The sequence below is a fragment of the Hippoglossus hippoglossus genome, chromosome 6 (assembly GCF_009819705.1).
Source record: "Hippoglossus hippoglossus isolate fHipHip1 chromosome 6, fHipHip1.pri, whole genome shotgun sequence".
Lineage (NCBI taxonomy): Eukaryota > Metazoa > Chordata > Actinopteri > Pleuronectiformes > Pleuronectidae > Hippoglossus > Hippoglossus hippoglossus.
Window position 1 is genome coordinate 2,385,090 of NC_047156.1, and position 21,361 is coordinate 2,406,450.

The 21,361-nt window shown below is 43.2% G+C and overlaps 1 protein-coding gene across 2 annotated transcripts; it reads right to left on the bottom strand.

The window, feature by feature from the left end:
- Nucleotides 1-1,567: 1,567 nt before the first annotated feature.
- On the bottom strand, nt 1,568-20,538 carry far1 (fatty acyl CoA reductase 1). Of its 2 annotated transcripts, none has more exons than XM_034587772.1 (13): nt 20,362-20,537; nt 13,600-13,715; nt 12,763-12,879; nt 12,276-12,451; nt 11,565-11,744; nt 10,780-10,957; nt 9,521-9,565; nt 9,243-9,361; nt 9,085-9,152; nt 7,595-7,766; nt 3,464-3,593; nt 2,712-2,839; nt 1,568-2,305 (listed from the first exon to the last, which is right to left on the bottom strand). In XM_034587772.1, the coding sequence occupies exons 2-13, from the start codon at nt 13,669-13,671 to the stop codon at nt 2,146-2,148; spliced, it is 1,545 nt and encodes a 514-aa protein (XP_034443663.1). In that variant the 5' UTR covers nt 13,672-13,715; nt 20,362-20,537; the 3' UTR covers nt 1,568-2,145. The 2 variants fall into 2 exon arrangements, with proteins under 2 accessions (XP_034443663.1, XP_034443664.1); XM_034587773.1 differs by lacking the exon at nt 7,595-7,766 and adding an exon at nt 6,885-7,056 and having other exon boundaries at nt 2,121-2,305; nt 20,362-20,538.
- Nucleotides 20,539-21,361: the final 823 nt, after the last annotated feature.

The following is a 21,361-nucleotide window of genomic DNA, read 5'->3' on the forward strand; positions in this document are numbered from 1 at the left end:
TTATTCAGGAGCATGGTCTTTCAGTTGCAGAGCAGGACCTATGGATTTCACACTCAGATTTTGAAATGCTCACTCAAATCCCTGCTTGTGCTTGGATTTGCTCTGCTTGTGCTCAAACTGTGTTCAGCTCACCTCCTCGAGCTCACGCTGCTTCTACGCTCGTGTTAATCATTTGCTCCTCTGCTCTTGGATCTTATTCGTGCAACAAGCCAACCAATAGAATGCCGGATGTAGTGTTGGCAAATGAAACTGTCCCACCCCTGATTGTAGCTGCGTTAGCTTTACTTGTATAAGTGGTAACTTTAACTACTTTCATGCACTCCAGCTCTCATCCTCTTTATTTACACACTCAGCTTACTCACCCACAACGAGAGCGTGTTCATTTGTCATCACTGCACTCTGGCATCTATTGGTTAGACCTGTTTGCACTGAAGCGCAGAGGAGAAATCCGAGAGCAGACGTATCATGTGACATCATGTGCACACAGAAGCAACGTGAGCGCAAGGAGCCGAGCTGAAGCTGGAGCACAGGGAAATCTGTCCAAGCAACAAAATATCAGAGTACAAGCGCACAGTTTGAGCTGTTTGAGTGAGAGCGCGCAGGGTTTTTAACGTGAAATCAACAAGTGCTGCTCTCAAACTGAAAGCTCTGGAATAAAGAGAGGACAAGAACAAACACACAGTCACACCCCTCGTCTTCAAACATCGTGTGTGTGTGGGAAATAGAAATATGTGCACAGGTAAACCTCGGGTGTGTTCACTTCAGACTTCATATGGCATTGAAGAGTGATTCCTGTAAAAACACGGAGATGAATGATGCTCGACTTTCAGCTTATGTTGCCAGTTCTTTTCTGAAAGTGTTTTTAGCGAGATGGAAAAAATGAAGGCAACAGATTGATGAGGAATCCTGAAAAACCTGCTCCTGCTGCATCCTTTTACAAATGATCCATAATTCAAAAATCAACCTTTCACAAAGAAGACAAGCGACAGTCAGAGCCATGTGAAATGTGGTTTACTAAGAGAGAACACGAGTAGTCAACATGAATGTGTTCTGGCTGCGACTTGAGATGATGAAAGTTCACATTTCAAAAGCATAAAACGAGAAAAAAGGAGCCAAACGTGACGAGATTCCTCCTCTCGACTCCGCCAGTCTCCTCCTCCACCGAGCTACGAGTCTTTGGCAAGAAAAGAGTCGTCACAAATGACTTTCAGACATGACGAGAAAAAAAAAAAACGGCATCGTGTCACAATCTGCATTGTGTGAGGGAACCGGTGACTTTAGGAGCCCGGTAATGTTGAAGCTGAGTCTTTGCAAAGCAGGAAGAGGGAAAGACGACCAATGACAACTGTTGAGAAGACGTCGTCTGAGTAGACGAGATCCAAACATGAGCAATGGGCGAAAAGACTTTGGTTTTGAGGATGACGACAGATTTATCTATGATCGCTAAGCCGGCCTGTTCCTGAACAAACATTCACCGAGTTGGTTCAGAAACATCCGTCATCTTCAACGTCCCCCAGAAACCGAGCAGTTCGTCCTGCGCCTCTTTCTTTCGTATACGTTTCTTTATAAAACAGGTTTTTGAAAACATTTCTTTAAAACTGACAAGACCCTCAACACAAACTTACAGGCAGATACAAAATAAACCGAGGGAGTTGCGACCCACGCAGCAGGTGAAGCGGTTAGACTACGTTTAGAGAAAGAACCTACAGCACAGCAACAATGTCTGGACTGACTCGAAACCAGCGGAGGCTTCTTGCAGCAGAGCATCATCCAATGCATAGCTTCAGTTTGCAGCCAGGCGAGCGCGCAGACGACACGGAGCAGGGTTACAGGAAGTGCTCCGGAGTAAAGCTGGCACCACAGAGTGTGAATGTGAGCAGGAACAGAGAGTGTGCTCCCGATTCTTAAACTAGTCCAAGTGCTGTTAGTCTGCGACATTGTGAGATAAATCCTCTGAAGAGATTATCTGAGATATCAGAGGCTCGTCCAGTGGCTCCATCTGTGTCCGTGGTGTTTTAATGGATCCAGTTAATCTTTAGAGTGTTGGAGGAAACACCGGGTGGAGCCATTCTACGGGGCTGAGCGCCAGGGTTTTTCTTCTCGTCTTCGTCCCTCCACCTCGCCAGCCGCGTCCCCCCGGGCTCACTATCTCATGGTGGAGGAGGCTCTGAAGTAGGAGAGGAATTTGAAGCAGAGGCTCACCACAAAGTACCAGATGTTTCGGGCCATCTGGGAGCGGGCGATGAACACGCGCCAGATGAGCACCACCAGGACGGTGTTGAAGGTGTAGCGGATGTTCCTGAGCCTGAGAAACAATTGAGAAAACTTTACAAAAACACAAATCTTACGTGTGGTTCTTTTTTAAAATATTTCTCTCGTGTGTTTAACCCCCTGAATTCTGCTGAGTATCTATGTTGGTATTTCTAACAACTGTGATGTAATTAGTTGACTCCTTGAACAGCAGAGAACTTTACTGTGGCTGTCAAACTCACACCCCTGGCAAATGCAAAAGACATCAGTGCTTAGTGGACGGAGGAGGAGAAATACTTCCAGAGGATGAATGAGTATTAATGCAGATTTATCTACTGTTCAGTGACCTACATGAGACAGAAGCCTCCCACATCCAGGGGAGAACACAGCTGTCTGTACATTTCCTCCTGTGTCTGTGTGTTCCTGTACATGTTCACGTGTTTGACGGCACAGATTCCTACTTGTTCAGGTGTTTGCGAGCAGCAGGAAGACCCGACAGCTCCTCGTTCAGGACGTATTTCTTGGTGCCCATGCAGTAGTTTTCCATGTATTCCGCCCAATGCAGCTGCCGCACGTCAAAGTTGAACATCTACAGAAATAAAAGAGTCAGTTCAGTCATTCACATCCATCATAACTGATTATTAAAGATTTAGATTTGTGTCCCAGTGAGTTGTTTTTTTACTGGTATCACCATATAATTGAGCAGGAAAATGAAAATAAAGCAAATGTTCTTGTCCTGAAATAAATGAACTGAGGCAAAAACATTTGCGTGCATGTTTTATCTCTGGTTCTCTGCCTGATTTAATTCTCCTTCGCCTGTTAGTTTTTAAAATTGCCTCAAAACTGCCTTTCAGTTACTGCAGCTCGTGTCATGAATACATTTCATGCATTCATACATTTTTAAAACAAAATAATAAAAAAAAAGACTATTTAACTCTTGATTATAATGAATAGAAGTGGATTATTCATTAGTCATGAGACGTGTCCATCAAGAGCACAAAAAACTGTTGTGTATTCCAGGAACAATGAGTCTCATGTGCAATAAGGAACTAAACCTCTTGCGACACCAGCAGTGAATGAATTACTCACTCTTCTGTCCCCAGTTCACAACCAGACATTCACACACCGGGTGTTGAATTTGTCCGTCGTCTCCAGACGTGGACGACAGCGTGAATAATTAGTTTCCTTACGTCAGGATCACGTGTCTGTGTACCTTCTTATCCTCGGGGCTCATCTGGGTCAACAGCATGCCCACGTTGTCGTTGTTCCACACCCAGGAGTGACTGGTGAAATACTCCAACACCATCATGGCTTTGTGGAGGCGGGTGATCGTCTTCATCATCCTGGAGACAAACGAGGAGGAAGCAGGAGGAAGCAGGAGGAAGCAGGAGGAAGATGAGGGATAAACATTGAAATGGATAAAAGAAGGGATTTTAATAAAGGGGCCAGAGAGAAGATGATGGTCAAGATGGGGAGGGACAATGAGGAAGAGTAGAAGGAAGAGGATAGTGGGAAGGTGAATGAGTAGAGAGGTGGTAGAATAAACAACGACAGGAGGGACAGAGGGACGGTGGGAAAGATAAATGAAGGGAATTGAGTGACGACAGACAGGAAGACAAATTAAGGAAGAGCAGGTTCAGGTTTCATGCGTTTGAGGAAGTGAAAGAAAACTTGAACAACAGAGTTTACAAGCAGTTATACAGCTTTGAGACAAAGTCACAGATTCAAAGACTCAATTTAACATGAACACCAGAGTACATGTAACTGGTTCAGAAACATTGTCCAGATTATTACTTTATAGAATTACAAAAATTGGATTATTCAGATTTTAATTCCAATAAATGGAATACATAATTTGAGCAACACGTTTTAATGGCTTCAATTTGCACTCACATGATTTTGGTGCCGACATGTGAAAACCCCAGATAGACAATTTTTATTAAATTAATAAAGAAAATTTCTCAGGGTGTTTTTATCTGAAATTTTTGAATAAATAAATAAATCAGCTAATTCACATCCTTTGCACTGGACAGCAACAACATGCAATTCCAGTGGCACAAGGTTTTCGAAAGTAGCTTCAAAATTTCGGGTCTGGATACATTTTGTATTAAAAAGGAGACATATTCTGCTCATATTAATTTTTAATAATTTCAATTTGTGTTATTACAAAGGTTTTAGATTCTCTAATGTTCAGAAAACACATCACTTTCCTCAGACGGTCCAGAAAACACCAGGGGAAAGCATCGTCTCCTTTAAAATGAATTTTATTCTTATAAATAAAGTGCGATGGAAGCCAAGAATCATAAGAAATTTTGAAATATTCTAACTATTTGCCACATTTGCCAAAATAAACAAGAAGGTTGCTCAAATGTCTTCACAGCACCGTGAGTAGTTGATGATTTCACCTCTGGAGACACAAATCATCTGAGAGAATTATTGATTTAATCTGTGTGTGAGTCAGGAGGACAAACGATCCACTGGCCAACGCACCGGGTCAGACTCACTGGTTATTTACCAAATTTAATAAACACTCAAACTAAATGAATGGCCTCTGAATTTCATCTTAACGAAGAACCTGGGACAGACGATTACAAAATGTTAATTTGTCCTCCTGTTCACACAAGTGAATCCAGTTCATGCACTTTAGTTCTGTTAGTTCGGATCATTCAAAACCAGTTTAAGAATTGAATGATTTAGTGTTGAGAGTATTGACCGTCGGTAAAGATGGACGACATGAGCGCTCTTTAAACTGAAGCCAAATTATGCCAATCGCCCCCTGGTGGCTGGTTGCAGTATAGGTCATAAACCCGTCAATGCTGCAGCTCCACAGTCACTACAGCACAGACGCCGAATGACATTCAAAGTTTTAATTGTAGCACAGCGGGAGGAAGTGAAGACGCGTCGTCCATCTTTATTATTCAGTCAATGGGTGAGAATGTAAAAAAAAACAGCAGTTTATTTTTATTGTGAGGATTATCAGAGGATTTCTGAGTCTTCAAACTGCACAATTTGAACATTTGAACAGATTGACCTGCATGGTTTCAACAATTTCATTTTTTAATCTTTACAATTGATTGTTTTACTGATAGGATTGTCATTAGCAGGATTTAATGCCGTCACTTTAAATATGTATACTCGTCTGTGCAGATGGAGACGACTCAGATTCCTCCTGTGGAGGCGAATGATTCAGAAGCTGTGATGAACATGCAGGTGGATCAGCACACAGAGAAAAACAATGACCTGCAGCTGGTGACAAACCCATTAGGTTAAAATCACATGTCTGAAATGTGAGTTCACTTCTGAGCCTAAATCGATTTCAGACAGCCAGAGACTAAATGTGTGCAATTTGGCCGGGGGAACACTTCACCGTACAAAAGGTCGTATTTAACACTACACAATGTTAACTGTCTGAAATACCTCCGGCTAATAATAAAGAAAAAGCAGCAAAGAGTAAAAAGAATCAAGAAATGTGGAAACCAATCAACTCACATGCAATTTCTTATTTTATTTCTGTGGAACCAAATCGATCTTTTGCCTAAACTCCACTTTCGAGACCGACCTCAGAAAGTCGTGTGGCGGCTCAGGGTTTCGGGGGCACTCACACATACACGTTGTTTGAACACTTGGCGGTGGGCGGGTCTGACGCTCGGTGCTGCCGTGATCGTCATAACGACAACAACCGCTCACAGTTTGCCCCCCCCCCCCGGGAAAAGCAACACAGCCGACTTTCGTGCTAACGTGACATGCTAGCTCTCCATGCAAGGCTTAGGGACGACGGACACCAGGTCGACCGGCTGCCTCGGACTCGTCTCCAGGCTCAGTTTGATGTCGGGCAGGACCCTGGGTTTGTAATGGCGAGTGCCTGCGCTTAAATATTTAACAAATTTTTCTACCACACGTAAAAAGAAACTAGAACGAGGAGACCACAATGCAACCACAGACTTTGCATAAAGATGGATGACATGAAAGCTCTTCAACGGTGAACCACGGCTGGCTGCGGTACAGGTCAAACTCCCTACCTCCTCCATGTTAGCAGACAGGGCATGGACCAAAATTTGTTATTTGATGCTGTAAAAACTAGCTGAAATGTCACGAAGAACCTGAGACTGACTCGCGATTGGTCAAGCACATGTACAAGCAGGACCTCGATGACACAACTCCACATCACGATCACTTCGGCGTAGACTCGGCTCCAACCAACGTCATAAGTGCACGATGCCGGCACAGCATCCAAGATCCTTGGCTTCATTTTGGCACAACGGAGCGAAGTGCAGACGCGTCGTCCATCTTTATTCACAGTCTATATCAGCAAAGCATGACGAAATGAATGAGGAGCGTTTTCGTTGAAGCCTCCAACGTATACGTGCGAGTGCTCTGTCATGGATGTCATGTTCACAACATGCTCCGGTAGAAACCAAACCAAACCAAACCGTGCCGTCATAGCCATCCAACTGATGCCAAGTCAAAACACAGCAAACCTTTGTTTCCTCTGCCCCACACCCTTCCTTGCTCCCACCATCCCACACAACCATTCAGTTAAGAAGACATAGTGGAGCAGGGTGGGCGTGTGGGAACAAGTGGGAAAGAGTGCAGGGGGGATGGGGGTGAGAAGTTGGGGGCAGGTGCAACCTTACCGGGGCTTGCGGCCTGTCAACCTGAGATAGCCATCATAGAGCAGGGCTGGCAGCGTGTGGCTGACAGTGGTCCAGTACTGATTAGTAAAGGGGTTGGAGCGCAGATTGACATTGGGCCTTCTGAAGGCCTGCTCTAAGGGATTGGTCTTGAAGGTCATGTTTATACAGTACTCTGTAGAGGAGAGATACACACATGACAGGACAAAGAGGACACAGACAGTAGGCATTGATATTGATAGTAAGCAAGATGCAGGCCAGTGTAATGGCAAAACCACTGCTAGCTCGACATGACGTCTGAACGATCTGTATTCAGCACAGAGCAGAGTTTACTTTCTGTTTTTGAAACAAAGGCCCAACACCTGCGTTGAGTTCCCAAACTCATCTTCAGGCAGAAATATGCCCGAGTTCCACTTTTCAGCCAAACTGAGTTGACGCTGGCGGCTGACATTTTGGGAACCCAACTGAAAAAAAGCTAAACATCGCAGGTACCAAGATGTAAAGAGTGTAGAACCCATCAGTTCCCCCCTGTGTGTGCAGGAGAGCAGCTGGGTTATACATCCTTCAACTCCCCACTGTACACACCAACAACGTGAGCCTAGTACACTAGCAGAAAGAGTCACAGGAGTAAAGCAGCAGAGATGCGTGTGCATGTATCGGGGCGGGTGATGGCGTTAAAAAACAGCAGAGGTCCAATTCGGCGAGGAGGTTACCTGGGCTCTCGTCCCATCAGCCTGAGATACAGATCATAGAGGAACGCCGGAGCCTTGTGGCTCACGGCGATCCAGTACTGATTGATTAGGTGATTGGATGTGAGATTAACATGTGGCCGACGGAAGGCCTGCTCGAGGGGGTTCCTCTTGAAAGTGGATATTACATGGTACTCTAAGAAACAGAAGGTTGTTCAACACAAGTCAGAGTGAGCAGGAAAGGATTTCTTCTTTAGTTCTGTATGCCTGAGTACAAGTGTCGTCCTGCCGGTAAATACAGGTTACAAATCTGATAAAAAAACATTTAAATATATGGCATCCAAAGCAAACACGAGCATAAAACTGCACCTGAGAATGTTCAAAGTGAGAATCCGACCGCCTTATTGGTTACATGAGTCTTTACATGAGTCTTTCACAGACATGTCCGGATCAGAGTCTTGCTGATATGCACCGATATGAAAAGAAGTGCATTTATGTTTGTATTTCATGTAAAAATAATATTAAAATGTATTTGGTTGTCTATGTTTTTTTCTTTTTATTTATAGTTATTTAAACTGGAAAGTCATCCATAAAGCATCAGTTAAATTTCTTTGTCGTGATGGTTTGATAACGATCTGAGGAATCACTGCCAATTCTTTTTTTCAAAATTATCTTGCAAAACGATCTCACAGACGAGATCCAGTCAAATCTGCTGTGGAGCCTTCGAGCAAATTATTTTGTCGATGAGAGTTTACAAGACCAAGAATGAACTTTAATCCCAAAACTATTTACTGACAGGTCTTTGTTTGGATTATATTTTATCTCTGTTATTTTGTTTCACCTCTGAAACAGTAAAATAAAACCATAGCTGCACAAGCATCATTGTGCAACTTTAAATTTAAGTGTCAGCAAGTGTTGATGCTTTGTTCTGTCAAAATGTGTTTTCACCCTGAGGTCAGGCTTGTATTTCTCCACTTGAAAACACTTCTGCAACTCGGCTTTTTAATTCCTGATGTGCAGGTTGGAACACGATGATTCATGACTTCACCAGTGCTCCGATATTTTAATTACCGCACTTTGAAGTCTGCAAAACATAAATCACTGCGCAGTAAGAGATCTAATCTTACATTTGGACTTCCTGATTAAATATCTGAGGAAGCTCTTCAGGAGAAGTGTCCAAAGGAAACTGGACTCGCTTGTGTTTCTTGAGGACGTTTCAACCTCTCAAGCAAAAGCAAGAAACAAAGCAAGTCCAGTTGCTTGTGTGCACGTATATACAACTCCTGAAGATACAAAGACCTGGATGATTGAAAATCACCTCCACACAGTGAGACGTGTATTTAACAGTGGGGTTAACTCTAAGAAGAAGCTGGGATCCACAGGTAAACAAAGCTCTTGGGTGTGGCAGGCGGCGGATCAGGTTACGTTCAGGTTATGTCATCGGACACCGTTTCCCCTCTCAGGGGCTTTTTACAGAGGCTGTGTTTAGGGAAGATATAAACGTGACGTCTTACCGACTTCCCCCCAGCGAAACGGGTTGATCCCGCCAGTCGTGCAGTTGTACACCATGATGTTTTTAGGCCTGCAAGAAAGGGATTATGTGATGTTCTGAAATGTACAAAGAACAAAACGACAAGTTCCAGTGTATACAAGCCCTGCAGACCTGTTGCACCTTTGTGATCCAGAGTACCAAGCTGCAGCCAGCGTGGCGTTGATGACCACGTCTACAGGCACCAGATCGGCCACAGCATCGTTGGACGCCCTCATCGTACGGAGGATCCCTTTACCAGCCTGGAGAGGAGAAGACGACTGAGGCAGGATCCACAATAAAACGTTGTAAATACATCCACCAGTTAAACGATAATTAAAGTTGATTGCAACCCATCGTCATCCTTACATCCTTACACTTGTATCATTTAGTAAAAAACAAGCTTTGCTCTCAATACTCACTGCGATGAATATCCCACTGGGCCCATTGAAGTTATCAATCCAACCCTGAAACAACAGTCGGAGGGAAATCAGCAAAAATTGGAACTGAAATGATTCAATTTTCTTGATAAATGACTAAAACTAAATCAACATTTATCAGCCATGAAATATTCACAGTTTATAAATCTGTCAGTTGTGAAGCTCTTCTGGATTTTCTCCAGTTTATAGGATGATACATTCATCACATTTTAGAAAATACTGAGCAATTTAAATGCATTTCAGCCTCGTGTCGGCACAAGAGATGATATCGTGCGATTCAATCCCAAAGGCACACTTTCCCTGCAGTGCTGTGAGGAGTGATTCTGATTCTGATGACTGTGAAATGTCGCTCTCACGTGTTCACACAGGAGGCGTCTGTGTCCCGAAACGTTTCAGACTTTTCCTAAACCAGAAATCCAACAATCCTCCTGCTCTCCACAGCGACTGGCCCCGAGTGTAAAAAAGGTGCACAGGCACTTCTTTACTCCACATTCCTCACATGCCCACGCTCGCCATCACATCATCGCCGTGTCCACTGCTCAGCAGCGCAGAACGCCTGAGTGTCGACAGCACCGAGGCGCTGAGCTCCCAGAGAAGAACAGAGAGTGTCAGAGCTGTGCTGCCGACTGAGGAACTTTCTCCACTAAATACCAGTAGCTTTCATTTCTTTGTCAGTTAGAGAGATACGGAAAATAAATTGAAATAATGAACCCATTTTGACGCAGCTGATCCTACAATTTCTTCATCACTTCCTTAAAGGTTTTCTTGTTTGACCTTTTCACCAGTTTCCTTGGGAATAATTTGTGGATCTTGATGAAGAGAACCTCCCTCCTGCGTTGTGCATGTGTGAAATGTAAACTGCGGATAAAGTCCAGACTTAATTCTCCAGACTTTATCTTTTAGGTCATGTCTGAAAACGGCATCAGAGAGGGTGTAGCTTGTTGCCATTCTAGTTCTTTGTCTGTTCTCTGTTTTGATCTCTAGCACCAATGACTCTTTATTCTACATTCTCACTGGGACAACCAGCTTCTCACCCGACATTCGAGGGCAGCCACTTAATCAGTGCATTAAAAATTCATGTTGTACAACTGAGCAGAATGACCCTGAAAACCCCAGGAAACATTGTTAAACACAGCAGCCATCGGTAATGTGGGATAGAGTGAACCATTTAGTCTCTTTGCGAATTAATGTTTCCAACAAAAAGAGATAAAACCAGTAATCCATCAGTCTGAATCACTCACTGGAAAAGGCTCCTTCCAGCTGGCTCCGACTATGGAGGGTCTGACGATGGCTACGTTCAGGTCTCCGGCCTCCTGCTGCACCATATACTCAGCCAAGGCTTTGGTGTAGGTGTAAGTGTTGGGACGTTCTCCGATCAGCTTGGGAGTCAGCGTGGAAACCAGTTCATCATCCATCCAGCTGGGGGGAAAAAAATAATACATTTATTATCTTACAGCACTATTGTAAATAACAAAACAAATCCGAGGTGGGACGCATGTGAAGTTCCACCTGCTCACCTGACGTCTGCCGACCCGCTAGAGTTTCACAATTAATCAAATGTATTTCCACACTTTACAGCTTCCAGACGTTGATTTGTTTGCAGCCACAATTATCAAAACAGGCAGGTTCAGAACAGCCGCTGCACTAATAACAAGGCAAAACATCCTTAAAACACACAGAGACAAACCTAAAGCGTGTCTGTTATCTGTGCACTGCATGGTCGTCTCTCCCACTTTGACTAAAACGGTCTAAATGACTTTACATTACAAATCCCTCAGAATCACTTTACTAATCTGAGTCTGCAGACGTGTGCTTCACTAATGGAGCTCAACAGCTGAGAGCAGCCATCAAGCAGCCGTTTAATCTTGATGACACCGTCCGACTTGCTTTTTATGCATCGAGCAATCAGAAGAAATGCTTTTAAAAACCCTCCTCTCACGCTACCGCATCCTGATCCGCATTCCATTAACCAGGCCATTCAAAACCAATCGTGTTGGTTTATCGGAATCAGTCCACGTCAACTCACTCCAGAGTATCGATGAGTCTCCGGTAGTCGACGGGTGGAGTGTAGACGACTTCCTCGATGAGCTCTCGGTCACAGTTGGCGTAGGCCGTGGAGACGTGGAGGAAGATCTCCAGCTGCTTCATCCTGTGGGCCAGCGCCAGCATCTTCTGCGTGGCCAGGACGTTCAGCTGCATCGCATCTCTGAAGGAGAAATGAATCACATATTTTGAAGTATCCGAGGAGGAAATTACCTTTGATGGAGCTGAAGGAATAATTTAATGTGTGAGTCACACATATAAACCTATTCTCCTTAACTGAACAATCTTTGTCCCACACCTTAAATTCAAAAGGTTATGATACGTAGCATAACAAGATTAAGTCTTAAGCTGTGTACATATAAACTACTACACCCTTATATTACATCATGATGAAACATGTCACGCTGTGGTTCACTGATGTGCTTTTAAAAGCTTATGGAGCTTGTTGGCAATTGAGCAAGATCAGGTTGAGATTCCATAACAAACCTTTTCTTGAAATACAGTCATTGGTTTTTTTTTTTTGGTCTTCAAAGAAGTTAACACCAGATTTCACTGCCAATTCCAGAAAACACTTCCTGCTTCACTGAATAACAACAGAACAGAGACTAACTCGCCAAACAAAGAACAAAACACTATTTAACAAAGGTGTAGAGACCGAGGCAGGAAAGGAAGGTGCACATTCCCAATGACTCACTTGAGCGGCTCATTGAAGCGGATGGTGGCGGCACAGTGGAAGATGATGTTGACGTTCTCAGCCAGGACGCTCTGATCCTCTTTGCTCAGATCCAGCTCCGGCAGCGTGAGGTCACTGCTCACCGCAACGATCTTCACCGCGAAGTCCGGCTGCTCGTCTTTTAACCTTTCAAACAACTGGGTGGACACGTGAAGTCGACGTTACAGCACATATGGTAAATACGATGGTAGTGGTAAGTATTTATATAGCGCTTTGTCTAGTCTTGATGACCACTCAAAGCGCTTAGTAACTCAGATATTTACTCAGCTCACATAGTAAACTGTAGAAGTACAGATATAAAATCATTAAGTCCAGATCATTAGACTTTTACAACTCTGAATAGAAGGAATGATTTATGGCTGAGAGCAGAACTCTCCACTTTCTACTTTGAGCATTTTCACTTCAGCTTCTGCATTTTCAAATGACCCCCCCCCCCCGATCCACTCACCTTGCAGTTGACCATGTCAGCGATGCGGGCCTTGGGACACTGGCCCGCTTTTGACCTGACCATCACATACACAGTTTTGACCTCTGGGCATGACCTCAGCAGCTTCTCCAGCAGCACCTGTAACAACCATGGAGAAAGATGTGACCCAGGATCGTGAAGAGATGAAGATTATAAAAATCACATTTCCCCCCCAGGACTGTTCAGCTGATTCCAGGAAATCTCACCACACAGAAGTCTAAGCGGCTTTAGAGCAGGAGGTTGTGTGCCTCCGCCAATCAGGGGCTCCTGACTTATTGAATTCACATTAATATGAGGTCACTGTGACCTTGAACCACTGAATCTACATCAGTTCATCTATGAGTCCAAGGGACGTCTGAAAATTTGAACAAATTCCCTAAAGGCAGACTTGAGCTAAAAACATGTTTTGTGAGGCCACAGTGACCTTCGTGACCTTGACCACCAAATTCTAATCAGTTCATCCATGAGTCCAAGTGAACGATTGTACTAAAGTAAAAAATTATAAAATTACAGACAGTTAAAGACATTTTTTCCAAGGCATTGTTTATGGTGTTTACAAGAATGGGACGAACGAATGGACAGAAAACACGACGCCCTCGGCCACTAGATGTCTCCAGCGCAGATGCATTACATGTTTATACAAGTTCACTTTTACTTTTCCTGCTTCGTTTGCAGGTGTGTGATGGAAACCTGTTTGACATGAATGTAATTATAACTTAAGTTATCAAAGCAGCTTCATTCATCTGCTCACATCATTCTGTCATGAAGTGAAAGGATTCTCACATCCCGTCAGACTGGTGCGTTCATTCACTACTGTACCTTGCCCATGAAGCCAGTTGCTCCAGTGATCAGCACATTTTTCCCCGCAAAGTAATCTGGGATGTTCACCATGATGTCTGCCGTCCTGTTGAGTGAGAACCTCAACACAACTCCACCTGCAAGAACACAACAAACAAAGAGAAGAAACCATCATTATAATTGTGAAATCAACCTCAAGCCTGAACTTGCTTTAAGAGAGAGAGAGGAGACTGAAGATGTGGATCTACAAAGAGAAGTGGGTTTCAAGGATTCATCAGCTTCACTGTCATAAAAAGTCACTAAAGCCCTGAAAACATATCGTTTGTCCATAATCATGAAATGTATGTTTGAACCAGACTGAATATAAAGATGGACAACATCAAGGCTCCTAAAGGTGAAGCCAAAGTGTCTCAGTTGACCCAGATACCACAGCTCCATCGTTCACTTCTGGATAGAAGCAGAAAGTGGAGCCATGTCGTCCATCTCTATTTACAATCTATGCGTTTGAACAGTAAATTTCATATGACAGGGGGCTCATCAGGATAGAGGTGATGTATACGTCTCTTCAGGAATCAGGATTCACAAAATATCAAATATCAAAATCCAGTTACAGTTGTAGGTTTATTTAAAACAACAACTTTAACAGTAGGCATGAGGCCCTCTCTCTAAAACCAGACAGATAGTAGTTTACTATAAAACAAAATAAAGAACAACTCTCTATTCCTTTAATGTGAGCAGTTAAAAGATCAAGTATACGGGCTCATAAATTTGTATTTGGCCCGTAAAAGGGGAAGCTAATGCTTATTTTTAATTCAGCGATTAGTCTGCCATTTATTCTTAATTTATCTGTGAGGCAAACACTTGGAAAAATCTTGTAGAATTTAAAAAAAATATTTTCATTTCAGCTGTAGCTTGTGATTAGTTTGTATTTTTGCAAAAAAAAGTGACAAGGATTAAATCATTTTTTAAATTTGTTATAGATTTATCGATTAATCTGAAAATCATTGCATCTTCGGTCTGTAACAAACGTTGCGGCAGACAAATCCCGCTGAGCTCTTATCTTTGTTAGAATGTGAATAGTCAGTATGACCGGGCCTTATCGCTCAGATTACTGTCAGTTCAAACAGACCAACACCATCCAGCTGATAGGTTATCTCCTGAGCGGCCGATTATCTAATCATTAACTACACACCACTTCTTTAATCTCACCACAGCGCTTCTGTGACTGGAATGCATCACAGAACCATATATAGGTAACTTATCAAAACAATGTGAACCTGAGGGCTTTCAGAATGTCACTCAGTAAAGCGCACATCTCCACCGAGGCCCAACAGCTCCCTTCAATTCCTCCGTCATGTTCGTTTGGACATAGTTCTGAAATAATTGAAGATAACTGAAGATAAACAAAAAACTGTTCACTCCCGACTGAATCCAGATTATCTCTGCTACACACTGGTGGCAGTTATAGGTGTGTAGCCATATTTGTTATTGTACAGTGGCTGAAAAGAGCTAAAAAACCCCTATGAAACCACAGTTACATCCACATCGTAGATCTGTACTTCCTGCCCGGGGAAATACAGCAGGCAGTGTCAGTAAGTTGCTTTGAATCAAAGCTTAAAACATACTTTTATCTCACCGCATTCCCTGATTGTACTCAATTCTAGTTTTTATTATTGTAATGCATGCTCATGCTTAAATTTGAGGGGGGGTTTTTCTATGTAAATTTTTATGTATTTTTACTTGAGCTTGTATTTGTGAAGCACTTTGTAACTATGTTTTGAGAAGTGCTATATAAATAAACTATTATATTATATAATACTATTACTAAACTACTATTTTTTATAAAAACCCGATTACAATTTTCTTTTCCCTTCGTCCAGATCCGTGTTAAACAGTATTTGCATAATCCAACAGAAAAACCAACCAACAGACAGTTGGAGCTAATTATCTAATCACCAGTTCAAGTGAAAACATGCTAAACAGTATTTTTCCATTCGGACAGAGTGAGCAGGTGCAGAGAAATCAGGAACAACAAGATAGTGTCCTTGGAATCACGAGTTATTTTGTTGTACAGTCTGTGCCTGACAGAAAAAGACGGTTATTGTGTTAGCTGAGGTCAAAAGACTTCTGTGAAAACCAAATCTGACTCCAGTGGTTTCCACTTACAGCCAACTGGGATTATCTAGTTTAGACGGCAAATAGGATAATACAAAAAAAAAAAAGCATTTTATTCTGAAATCATGGCAAAAGTGCAATCCATGCTGCTTGCACACTTTACACCTCTAACCAACATTAACGGGCGATTCTGTGGATATTCTAAGCTCGAGTCTCTGCAGCTTTCACTGCTGCAAGTTACAGTGGAACCAGTTATTCAGCTTTGCATACAGTTGGACAAAGGGCTACACACAGTGGGACAATGGGTTTCTGCACCAAGTGGGTGGGTAAGCTGAATGTCAGAAGTTCTTGTGGTTTTTCAGAAGACATTTATCTGACAAACTCGTTTGTGTGGAGACTTCGGCTGACGACGTTAAAAATCAATCCGTGTCACATGACCACCACGTTTCTTGAATTCGAACACCATTCACTGCTTTCTCACTGAGAGTAATGATCATCTATAATGAGAGTAATTGAGAACATTAATAGAATGTAATGTGCTACTATGACAACAGCATGACTATGTCTGCGTGGGCTCCGTGGCTCCTGTGGAATGAAGCAGCTCCTCCGCTGCACCGACTCTGGCCAATGCTGCAGATGTGCCTTTTGCTGCATCACGTCTCGTGCCAAGTGGCTCGGCTCTGACTACGTTCGAGCCGCACTCTGAACGTGTCGTACTGATACAGGAGAAGGAACAAGGGAAACCTGCTCCAGCGGCAGCATTGAAACGGTGTCCGAAAGAGAAAGTTATGATAATATAACCACTACATTCGTACTAGAGCCTGAACGATTTATTGGTTCACCAGTAAAAGCACGTGAGCCTTTCAGACACATTGGTATCTGTGTGTATATTTGCCGATAGCTTATAGGAAAACTTATTCTACAGAACAAACAATGCAGTAAAGAAAAATGTTTAGTTTATTCAATTCAAGGTCTATATATTTAGTTCAATTACATTTGTTTGTCATCAGGGTTTGATAACGACATCTAAGGGATCACTGCCAATGTTTTGGCATTTGTTGATATATCGTATGGGACATTTTTACTCATTAATATCAGTATTGGCCCGCAAGAAAAACCCATATCTGTCTGGTCCAATTCAAACATACAGGTGAAATGCTAGAAATGTCCACAATACTATGGACATTTCCTCGATTGATGTGTTTCCAGACTTACGTTACTTCTAGTCCTATAGATCATCACACAAGCAGTGAACTGAGAGTGAGAATGGACGCTACAGTGTGTTGTTTATGTTAAACAAGAAATGGGGAAATAGATAATGAGCCAACACATTTTCTAAGTAGTAGTGTAAACGACAAACCTGTCTATCTAGTTCACAGTGGAAGTGCTGCAGTGTTGCAAATTATAAGAATTTGAAACGTGTTAAACTGAATGAGTTGCGTGGGAAAATGCTCTAATTTAACATTCTACTGCAGAATTTGTGTTTCCAACAAGCGGCTTTACCGAGAACCACACGATGACCACGGCAATGTTACGCAGTAGAGTTTTGTGGTGAGCTGCAAAGCAACAACAAGCTCGAGGCTCGGTACAACAACTTCCCTTAATTCTTTTCAAAACTGACTCTTGTAAACACAAACCTGGAGAAGCAGCCTCGCCAAAGATAAACAGTTTGCAGACATCACATTAGAGACGTTTGAGTGAAATACGACAATGTATTCAATAATTTATGACCTTGAGAGGATGTTACAAAATTTTAAAAAGGCCCATTACAGGAAAAAGGATTATCCATCCCCAACCATTAACCTACATTATCCTGCTCAAGTATGGTAACAAATTGTGAGTGAATTTCAACATCCATTTGTTTTGTGGTAACAATAAGCAAGGGGCTCGTCTGTGACCACTTCCTTTCACGCGTAACTGAATAAAAACAGGTTTATCTTATGTCCTGGACTCATATTTTGCATCCATGTGTGAAAAATTCTTCTTATACAGTCGAATGACAACGACTCTTTCAATCCCAGAACAGCTGAGCGGTGACCCCATCTTTGGCTGGGACCAAGAATTACTGCAAGCCAGTGGGGTAGTGCTGCATTCACTGGCAGGAGTACACCACAGTTCATGTTTCACACTGCTGCCTTGTCTACAAACTGAGCGTGGCCATATTTCTAAAAGGAAAAAAAAACATACATGGTACACCAAGAATAGAAACTGAACATCTGGATCTTATCCTGAAGAGTCTCTGAAGCCGAAGCCGACTGATGTCATGTTTAAGTCACTGTAGTCCTCTGCAATATTATACCTCGCCTGCAACACTTGTCTTAACGAACAGAAAGCTCTATAATTATAGACCTGAGCCCAGCCAGGACGTGCTGTGGCCTTTGAGAGACCCCTACTGCCCCGATATCTTACAGTCAGACAGCTGATCCCTGATGATACAACGTCTTTATGAATAATTGATAAAATAAATTGTAAAGCTTATATTTAGCACCTCTGGCGGAGCTCCAACAGTTTACAGATATATGAAACGTTGAGGTTTGACAACAAACGGTCTCAAAGGAGCAATCCATGTCTGACTCAGGTGAAAACCCACTGCCAAGCAAAGAGGTAAATCCTTTTGAGAGATTCAAAGGGTCGGAGACACTGGCACTTAAATGATCCAGCAGGTGCATTGCAACGGGGAAGGCAAATGGGCAAGTGCCCAGGGCTCCGAGTTGAGAGGGGGCCAAGGAGGCGAGAACCCCCTTCAACTCTATGATTTACTCTGCACAGGAGACTGCAGCAGCCATGGTGGCAACTCTCCTTACGGGCCCCATGCCCCTCTCTTGGGGTTAGGTTTGGTTCCATGTTGGACCTACCAGGTCACGTTTGCAGAACTGAAACGCTGCTGAGACAGTCCACGTGTCCTCTACAAGGATTTGCCTTGATCAACAGCGCTTTGACAAGGATTCACCCAACAGACGACGTAGACTCAAAAGAAAACACTAAGTTGCAGCAACACTCAGAGACCGAAGTACATCTGTGTCACAACAACCCGTTTATTCCAGTAAGAAATGGCCACTTCCTGATCATGATGTTGTTGCCAAAACACCCGAGCTTTGCACATGGCTTGCACCGACTTGTATCACAAATCACCAAGAGTTTAACAAAACATAAAGGAGTGTCATCAGATCACATGCTGTTGAATAGTCCATCCGACTGCAACCATCCACGAACTCAGTGTGTGAGGTAGAAGTCTATTATAGGTTATTGTTACATCAGAACTATCTTTGGTAATGAATCACTCTTTACTTTCTTAGACTATTAAACCTGGTGATGGTGATGTTTCCATATCACCCCCACGGACATTACTGCAAAACAAAACATCATCTATAACAGTGAAGATCTGATGGTTTTGAGCAAAGTGTAATAATAATGTAAATCATACAATCATGTCACAAAAACTGATCCTCTTTGATACAGTGCTCACAGATACAGGATTTACATTGTCCAGCATCCTATGACACTTGCATACGCAAATATTATAAACACTCAGTAAAATTCCTTCAGTTGCAGGATGTTTTAGGGTTTTCTTGCATCCGACCCCACAACATTTCAATGGGATTCAAACTGGGTTTTGACTGGGTCATTCCAGAACGCTCCGAATGTAAACGTTCAGCTTTTCGTCAGGTGGTCTAGATGATACTTCCGCACTAATGCCTAGTGGCTAGTCTTTCCTTCATGCACTAGAAGGTGTTGGCCAATCACAACACAGAGTGGGCCAGCTGGGCAATCAGAGCAGACTGGGCTTCATCAGGAGGCGGAGTCTTAAAGAGACAGGAGCTAAAACCAAGTGTTTCAGACAGAGGCTGAACAGAGGAGCTGCAGCAATGGACAGAAAAGTCAATCTGGCTTTTGTAAAAAAAACAAAACATAACCTGCATACACCCGCCAATTTTGGTGTAAAATTGGTACATGTGAAAAGTGATCTTCAAGTGCCAATACATGCATTCTACGAACAGAATGCATCTCCGCGCCAAATGTAGCGGGTTCTCTCTTAGCCAATGCTAATCTTTCCAACAAGTTTCGAGGAAACCCCCGATCGCACGCTTTTGCCAACACATCATCACACGGAGGAGAAAACATCACCTCCTTGGCGAAGATTGTCATTTTTAAAGCGGACAAGTACAGTTAACGTCAAGACCCTTAACGATATTAATTCAAATTATTACAGAACGGCTAGAAACCATCACTTCCACGTGTCCTCTGTGTTTCCCCTTTCACAGATGTTCTAATATGTTGAAAATGTGTTTTCACTGCACACATCACAATGAAGAGGGAAACCAGAGTGACACCAGAGTGACACCAGAGTGACACCGGATTGAAACCAGACCCCAGCGGGCGGAGGAACCCAGATCTCGTGATGATCATCCCAAACAGCTGCTTCTCGTTAGACCTCCGGTTTCTGGGCTCAACTTGCAAACCCGAGCGTGAAGGAGTCTGGGAAATGAAGCGGTTTCCTCCCCGCGAGCAGAGGATCCGCGTTCGGCTCTAACGCGGTTAAAGATGCGTTCGCGCAGCGTAGCCGCGTCTGTGAATGTGCGTAGTGCTGCTCCCTGCGTGTGGCGCATCTCTTCCTCCGCAACAGTTACCGCGTTAAAAACACGAGCAGCGCTAATGGAGGATACGTACCCGACACGTCCGCGTCTCCTCTGGAGCTGCTGGAGACTGTGTGTGTGTGTCCTCTGTGTGTGTTTCCCCTGTAGGAGTGTGTGTTTTCTATATATGTGTGTGTGTGTGTGGGTGTGTGTGTGTGTCCGCTGGAGACTCGGCAGGAAGCGGAGCAGCCCGATGACGTCAGCAGGCCAGAGCGAGAGAGAGAGAGAGAGAGAGTGAGAGAGAGGGAGGGGAGACAGGAGGTCTCACTCCGCTCGGTTTTAACACAGGGAAAAACACGTTTTAAAAAGTGAAAAGGGCGGGATTCCAGAAGTCAAGGCGACCGTGAAGCCCCGCCCATCGAAGCTGGAGAACGAGTAATGATGCGAGTATTAAGATCAGTATGAGATCAAAGATGAGCGCGTGAAGTCAGTAGAGTGAAATGTCAATAATAAAGTCAAAATCACGAGAATTGATGGGAGAGTTCACCCAAAAAATGAAAATTCACTGGGGTGAAGTGTTTGAGATTCCACAAAACACTTGTGGAGTCTCAGGGGTAAACAGTGATGCAGCCAAATCCAACACAACTGAAGTAACGTGACCAGTTCTTCAAATGTATAAAAAACAACATAACATGCCTCCATACGGCTCCTGTGATGTCATCAAGTGTCCATAAGCCCCGACATTCATATTCGACTCAAAACGAGGTCATTTACAACGTGTTTTAATCCATGTTTTATTACGTTTGAAGAAGGGATCCCAGTTACTTCCATCGTATTGGATGGATGCTAATTGTAAGTCGTTTTGGATAAAAGCGTCAGATCAATGACATGTAATGTAATGTTATGTGATTTGGCTGCAACACTCTACAACTTTGTTCTCCACATTTCTGACTTTATTTTCGACATTTCTACTTTGTACAAACATGAACACTTGAACAAACATCTGTGTGATGAGAGAGAGACACTTTGGCTTCACTTTTGGTAGCTGTCATGTCGTCCATCTTTGTTTACAGTTTACCTGTGTGTGTGTGTGT